We start from the raw sequence: 8,407 nt of genomic DNA on the forward strand, positions 1-8,407 counted from the left end.
CCCGGGAAAATACTGGCGCCAACCCTGTCCTACAATGTTAATTGGAGCATACTTGATAATAAAATAATGTGGTTCTCATTATGTAGTGAAGATCGTGGAAAAATCCCGAGGATTACAATTACCAAGAATCTAAACCACCAAATATCTGCTACGTATATCATCGTCATATGATGAACACGTTTGTTCTGAGATGTTTTTAAAATGTTTCCAATCATAGTAATGCGTGCTATTATTTTATAGAAATCATTGAACTATGACGAAAAGCCCGTCTGTGGTTTTTATGACACTGTATCCAGGTAAACGTTATTTTATCAATATCCATCAGCATCATAATGGTAATATTTATTATTGTCAAAACTATCACCATCATTATCATCATTATCTTTCGTTACTGTGCATAACCTCTGTTAATAGAGTTCTCGTACAAAGCTAAATGGTATGTATCACTGTTATCATTATGACATATAATCACTATCATAAACGGCATTATGCATTATAACCCCATCATCATGTCATCAGCATAATCACCGCCATTATCATCACATTATAAAAAAAATATCACGGGCGTTTTTCTAAATCCATTGCCCCTTAAACTGTTGTTGTGTATGAAAGTCGGAAAGCTCTTTATATATAATTAAGTTACATTAATACTTACAGCAAGTGGTCTATAAGGGGATGCGAAGTACTTAATGTTTCAGATGAGATAGTTCATTGTTTTTGTTCACATCTTACAAGTTTTGCTGTGTTGGTGCAGATATCAAATCACCAGGTAGTCAATAGTTATTGCATTGCAAAAAATCAATGTAGATTGAAAATAGCAATTGTTTAATTAATCAATCAATTAACACTGATCACATTTAGGAACAAATGATGTTATGAACTTATCAGGCACAGCCATTCAACTAAAAAGGTTCCTTAAAAGTTGTGTAGAAATGTCTCTGGCGGGATTCGAACCTGCAACCTCTCGCTGAAAAAGCGAGCTTCACACCTGTAGTCCACAAAGACCTATGGGTATTGTCACAGGTTCTATCTAGCCCGATACACTTCAACGCAAAACTTGCATACTCTCTGACAAGGTGGGGCTGTGGAAAGGCCAGGTATAACTCTGGTAATTGCAGCTGAAATATAGGCTATATGTATATACGGTATATATATATATTAGTGTAGTGTGTTGTTCAAAATTAGATCAAATAATTCTGTCATAAATTTATATACCATATATTTAATAGTGTATTTACTTGTTTATTAATAATTGTTTATTTTTTACTTGTTTTAAAATTTTGTTAACATTCACAGTTGCCCCCATATCACGAAGTCTTAATTTCTCGGATTACAATTATTGGACTAAGCTTGTCGGTTGTGACTTTGATAATCAATCTGCTGATCTACATGGTGTTAAGGTCTGTACGCTGCTTAAAGACTTGCAGTCTGAGAGAAAATCTGAAAACCTTTCAAATTTCAAGTTTCAATTAAAACATTAAAATATTTATTTTAAAAAATCAAATAAGTTATCAACTTTCAATGATACGCGTATAAAAACAATAAGCCAATTCGTAGTTTGAACTTCACATGCCTGCATCAAGTTTTAAATCGACATAAACAAATATACACCACATACACACAGCATAGATTTATGTCGACTGGCCTTGGATACGGGCAGGCGCAGTTCAGATTACGGAGTGGCTTATTTACTTAGTATTCAATTTAATCTCCTAATCTACATACATTAATACTACAGGCCAAATATAACTCTAGTATTCGCAGCTGAAATATATATGTATATACGGTATATAAATTAGTGTAGTGTGTTGTTTAACAATTGGATAAAATAATTCCGTGAAATCCATTACTTCATTGAGAGCAAAATTACTATGCCAACAGCCAATCAAAATGTGTATAATTTCAATAAACATATCGGGATTAATACGGAGTGGATTATTGGCTTAGTATTCAATTTAATCTTTAATGTACATTCATTAATACTACAATTTAAACTGATTACCAACAAGATGAATAATTATTGGAACAGTATATTTTATGTTTCTCATAATGGCAAAACTCTATACTTTTGGTTAACATTATGTACGAGTAAGTGACAAAGATGTTATCATACGATTTTATTTTATTTATTGCCAACAAGATGTTTCCTCATTTCTTATCATCATTTGGATTTTTTTCAAAGGCTTGACAAGAAGTCTAAGCGTCATAAGATCCATATTAACCTCATCATTTGTATGATTGGTGTCGACATAATTTTTCTCACCGCCATTAACAAAACAGAGAATAAGGTAAGGATTGTTGGATCTATTATTTCACAGAGAACGAAATTACTATGTGCGCTTTGTCACAGCTAATCAAAATGTGTATTACTTACCGTATAATTTCAACAAACATATATGTCAGGATTATTGATTAATGATTATTCAATAAATCTTATGAACATATTGCAATGTAAAGAGCATAGAGAACATTAGTATGTGCTCCTATATGAGTTTACAATAACAATGATGGTGATGATGATGAGGATGATGATATTAACAAAAATAATAATATATTAAAATTGTTAATAATATTTGTATAATTATATAATAAAATTGATAATATTTGTATAGTGTTTGGGTAAGATTTTGGCCATATTAAAAATATTACCTCCACCAAGGAGGTTATGTATTAACCACTGTATGTCTGTCTGTTAGCAAGATTACGCAAAAATAATGGATCGTCATAACATTCAGTGGAATGGTACATGATAATCGAAGAAAGGCACCATTAAATTTTCGGAAGAAAAGGTCAAAAGTCAAGGTGAAGGTCAGGGAAATACGATATTTAACCCTCGAGTATAAAAGAAAATAATGGAATCGTTCCTCGTATTCAGGTATTCAGGCAGTACCGTACTCAAGAAATTAAATTACCTGAATACGACGGGCGGTTCCATTATTTTCTTCAGGGTATACTGAAGCACTCAAGAAAATAATGTGCCAGGTATGTTGCAGTTTTGTTCATCATAACACTGTCTGCGTATTGTTGGTGTTCAGACACAGGGCGGAAGTGTGCACTATATGGAATGATTGCGCCAGTTATTTTTGAATTTATCTCTTCAGCTTTCATGTAAGATTGTGTCAATGCTCTTGCATTATCTACTCCTCTGCATGTTCATGTGGATGCTTGCGGAAGCAATTTACCTTGTCGTCAAAGTGATCAAGAACGCTCTTAACAAATATAAGTTGAAGCACTACATACTGGTGTGTTACACAATGCCAGCGTTCATCGTTACTTTGGTAGCTGCAATCAGATACGACTGCTATATGACAGAAAACTTGTAAGCATTCTTTAATGTAAGGAACATTCGATTGCGCGACTAGATGACACTAAAACGGATTCCCTTATCCGTGACCGTCTTGCGCTGTCTGCAAAACGTAGATTTAGACATCACAAACTCAGATTCCTTGCAAGCTCAGTAAATTATACGTGAAGTAATTAGGTTCTAGATCTTGAACGTCGTAGTGCAATCAAAAGCTCTCTCTGTGAACTTTAATTTTACAATTGCGTGTTGTACATTCTGTTTAAGTAATGCATATATTTATTAAAGTAAGTCTCGTAAAATAAATTAAACAATACGATAGCTTCACTTGCAATTTTCTCTTCAATATATCACCCTAACACAGCATTTTAAAGTTTCTTAGAGTCTCTTCAATATGTTTTAGATAAGATTTTTTATATATTTTCCAATACGGCGTTCGATACTAATTGATGCTTCAATGGCAATACCATTGATGTAAAAGGCGGTGTGTAACAATAAGATAATAATACATGGAAATACTTTTGCATTTAGGTGCTGGCTCAGCAGACACTGTCGCTTAGCTCTTGTGATTCCGGCCCTTGCAATCACTGGGGTAAGTTTTCAAAACGTCTATCCATGCTAGGATTGTTTCCGTTTTACCACAGTGGCCCCGTTTTAAATATTCAGTGTTCCGCCCAAATATGTATCCTACATTGGCTACCTATTGAGCAACGTATATAGATAGATGACCTTCTCAAATTGCGCTTAACTACATTTAGTCGCATACTCAGGTTCACATCTGGACTTGCCACAATTCTCTAATTCGTTGATTTTTCTAAGCGTTAATTTCGGAGTTCGCTAGCAGCGTTGTTTATGTTGAGATACTTGTTATATTGTTGAATTTTGATGGAAATAAAAACCAACCCAGAACAAGTATGATGCCATTGGTGCAAAGAAGTAACATGGAACGCCATTAGTGCCAAATAATAGTTTTAGTTTTTACTGATTAAGACACAATTTAGGGACTGGAACCCAGTCTGCTTCACATCATCCAGTTCCATCTACCACTCTCTTTTGTTTTTTTGTCGGTTGAATAGATCCTTATTTGTTGCTCCACCAAGGTTGCGGAACAGCTTATCAAATTTCATAAGGTCACCTTCATCTTTGGCTCTTTTTAAATCCGGACATAAAGCTCATCTTTTTTCTCAATTTTAATGTTTCTTTCTTGTACCTGTTTTTTGTTGTTGTTGTTGTTTTCTTTTTGTTTGGCACTGGGTAAAAGAGCGCATAGAAACATTACACTGTATTATGCACTATATAAATTACCATTACCATATAAGAATCTATTTAAGGGGAAATAAAAACCATGCTAATTATGTAAGACAAGTGTGTCAATCTAGTTGTCTTCTTGTAATAACAGTTAATAAATTATGTTTCTGATATTTCAGGTGAACATAATTGTACTGGGTAAAATGATTTATGTGATCTATACACGGTCTGGATCAATGCTGAGGAAGCCACCCAAGATTCAAAAGGAATATAAGCAGTTAAGGTAATATATAACACGCTGCCCCCAAATATAAACTTTTCCATAATGTACAAAACGTATATTAACTCAGTATACACAGAACGTTGTTGTTGATAAATGACGTTATTTAATTAATCGATCGATTGATGGATCGGTCGGTCCACCGAAAAAAGTTCATACAATAACTCCAGAATAACATACAATTTACCAGGTCAATACAGTTATAACAAGAGCGACCATTCTCCAGTCCGTGCGTTAAACTGAGGTAACCTCTATTTTACCTCTAGTTTATGTGTACACAATCTCCTGCACGTTTGTTCAAAACTGGCGACGCTGGACGGTTTTAAAGTTCTTAACAAGAACAGCACTGAGGTTCTGGGATCCGCCTTGTGCGGACCCAAAAACGCCTCTTAAGAGAGTTCGCGCGCATACACAAAGACCTATTAGGGAGCTTTCGATTGCACGATGACGGTAGGACCAAAGAGTATAAATAGAACAAGAGAGCAAAGTCCCGTTTGTAAAAACGTCACTCCTGTGTAGGACGCCCACTAACGGTTGTATGTTCTTTTTATTACCTAGTGCAGCGCTGCGCAGCGCGGTAGAAGCACGCCCGCTATAAACTCAGTAAGCAGAAAACAAAAGTACAGTATCTTGTGGAGAACAGACAAACCGACCGTGCGCGGTGGAGTACTGGGTAATAAAAAACATACAAGCGTTAGTTGGCGTCCTACACTAGCTGCGTAGGGCGTATCATTTTTTTACGCTCTCAATGAGCGTTGTTGGCTCTCTTGTTCTATTTATACTCTTTGGTAGGACGTAGAACGTAATGACGTCATTAAGTCATCTGCGCACGAGAACGTTAAGGTCACCTCGTCGAGTAGATTCTGCAACGCAATTTGGCCAAATCTACTTATGCAGAGAACGTAGGAAGCCAGGTAGGACAATCACGCATGAGTGATTCCGTTCTTAGCGTCGCGTCGTCGCACAAATCGAAAGCTCCCTATTGACAGCTATGTCAGCATCATCAGTTGATTTACTTGAAAGAACATGACCGAGATATGTAAAAGAGGATACTTAGGTCAACTGCTCACCACGTACAATTAACAGGATCACCACATTGCAATGTTATTTACTGTAGTTCTGAAGTTACGTTATCGTTATCGTAACGGTTCTGTTACGGAAAACTATTAGCTGGGGACCTGAATTATGTATACACATACTTATTGACTATGTGTAGATCTATGTTTGAGATTTATGTAGTATTTTCCATATGGAAGTGAATAAGAAATGCAAGAGGAAGCATAATTAGATTTTCTATTTGGCCTAGCATCTCAGTATGAGCATTGAGGGTATCAAGCATTATAATAATCATCAACATAATTATATGCATTCATTTTATTCAGGGCTGCTGTTAGAGGAAGCTTCGTACTTCTTCCTATACTTGGTGTGACGTGGATTCTGGGACCCTTCGCCGTTCGTTCAGATAGTCTATATATTGTTTACTTATTTAATATCTTAAACTCATTACAAGGAGTGTTCGTATTTGTGGTTTGCTGCTTGCTGGACAATGAGGTTAGTAATAACATTATGATTTATTATTATTACACTAGTATTATTAATTATATATGGTTGTTATTACTATTACTTGATTACTTATTGTACACAATGATTTTAAATGGTAATCGTCATTTAATGTTTGATAATAATTCACATTTTACAGGTTAAGGAAGCTGGAAGAAAATGGATCGTAAGAAATATTAGATGCAAGAATATGATCAACCACTCTGCAAGACGCCAGGTAACACAATACGAATAGTAAAATCAACAATAAATATATCAATAATTCTTAGTGGCTGTCCTCGTAATAATAAATAACCCCCATTTCAGTTACTGTAAAATAGCATCATCATATCATCATCATCATTAATTATAGTTCTGCATTGTTTTTACTGCATAGAATGAAACTATTGAATGTAAATAACCCCAAATTTCTGAATAATTAACACTCATTTTAATAAATAATTACACAACAGAGACACAGAGGGCGCAGTGCATGGACATCGAATAGTCAACCAGGGACGACATCAATTACCACAACTCATCTTTAAAAGTACTGTACCAGTTTTAGCATCACCTTAAGCTCTAGACGAAGTCTATTACATTACTATCATAGTAGGGACCGATTAAGTAGATCTTAATGACCACTTTTTCTATTTCTAAGCACAATGTATCAGCTTCAATGGACTTTTACGGAGTGTAAAGTAGCTCAACAACTGATCAATCAGAACAGAGTCAGGAACACGCGCACGTCCTACAAACACACTACACGTGTTTACATACGCTTACGGGGTGTACGCACCCATTCTACCTCTAAATACGAACTTGGTTTACAATCGTTTTGTGGGAATGTAGTTGCAATGCATACAAGTAGTGGTACTTAGTGGGAAGGTCCACCATGATATTGAATTAAGAACTATTTTGTCTCATTTGATCGGACCACTTTTAGTTTACAATCATGCGATTTTCTGACTATACAGTAATATGTACTTTGGGTTAGTTAAAGATTCTGCAGATGTACATCCTTAAATATGTTATATGAGATCTAAAAATGGTTGGTAGAACCTATTTTATATTTGAGAAAAAAAATATTCTGATCATTATACGATTATATGTACACTTTATAGTGTAAATCATAAAATGTTTGAATAATGCACTCAACAGATGGTTATGAAATTCTAGCAGACCTCATTCTTAGTCGTGCATCATGGAATAATCTTATGTTTGGCATCAATTAATCAATCTGACAGTCAATCAATAAATTAATTAGTCTCCCCAAGGGTGGGGGGCCGAAACTCCGGGAAGACTGTGGGTTTTACCTGTGTCGTTTCTGTCTTTATCATTGCCATTGTCGTCATCGCTGTCATTGTTGGTCGTAAATTGTTTGATACCACGATAACTAAAGTTAGAAAATGTAAATATGGTAGTAAAGTGACGAGCCTGTTGTTTTTTGGTGCGTGTGTGATTATACTAATTACTAATCAGGAAATTTATGCTAAATATCATCATAATCTAATTTAGTTGAAATTGTAATATTTCTTCATATTTCCGTCGCTGTTGTAGTAAATTATTTGTTACCACGAATAACTGCGCAGCGTAAAATGAGCAATTAATAAATCAATGATCAGTTGAATGACCTATTACTAAACATTTTATATGCATTATATACTATACACAATGAAAAAATGGCCATTGTCATTTGACTCTTACCACTATACAGCCTCTCATATTTAACAATCTAGTGACATTTTTAAAACATGGGTAATATAGTTGAAAACTAATTGTAACTGTAGTAACTGTAAATATTAAGTTAACAAATGCATTACCTTGTGTATATTATATCTTCTTTACAATTGTGTTGTAAGCGTAGACTTTTTCTTATATACTGTAATTCAAAGGAGATGTTTACTTACATCTACAGGGTCAGTTGATAGAGGGCAGTATTCATTGATACTTTTGAGTACAGAATATGCACTAAGTATTAAATACTGTACTTAGTAAATTTTACAGGTATTATTAAACTGAATGCGTTTTCTAAAGAA

The 8,407-nt window shown here is 34.7% G+C and overlaps 1 protein-coding gene across 1 annotated transcript in view; it reads left to right on the forward strand.

Annotated features, from left to right (window-relative positions):
• The window catches only part of LOC117101536 (adhesion G protein-coupled receptor E1-like), an 18,297-nt gene extending 11,143 nt beyond the window's left edge, over positions 1 to 7,154 (forward strand). Inside the window, exons 13-22 of the mRNA XM_033241506.1 lie at positions 241 to 296; positions 658 to 769; positions 1,297 to 1,400; positions 2,183 to 2,288; positions 3,102 to 3,319; positions 3,833 to 3,893; positions 4,729 to 4,832; positions 6,212 to 6,380; positions 6,529 to 6,606; positions 7,030 to 7,154. Coding sequence (XP_033097397.1) covers positions 241 to 296; positions 658 to 769; positions 1,297 to 1,400; positions 2,183 to 2,288; positions 3,102 to 3,319; positions 3,833 to 3,893; positions 4,729 to 4,832; positions 6,212 to 6,380; positions 6,529 to 6,606; positions 7,030 to 7,068 — 1,047 coding nt within the window. The 3' untranslated portion in view covers positions 7,069 to 7,154. The remainder of the gene's footprint in view (positions 1 to 240; positions 297 to 657; positions 770 to 1,296; positions 1,401 to 2,182; positions 2,289 to 3,101; positions 3,320 to 3,832; positions 3,894 to 4,728; positions 4,833 to 6,211; positions 6,381 to 6,528; positions 6,607 to 7,029) is intronic.
• The last annotated feature ends 1,253 nt before the right edge of the window (positions 7,155 to 8,407 follow it).

Source organism: Anneissia japonica, unplaced genomic scaffold (assembly GCF_011630105.1).
Source record: "Anneissia japonica isolate Jap-2015-1 unplaced genomic scaffold, ASM1163010v1 scaffold310_len583560_cov164, whole genome shotgun sequence".
Taxonomy (NCBI): Eukaryota; Metazoa; Echinodermata; class Crinoidea; order Comatulida; family Comatulidae; genus Anneissia; species Anneissia japonica.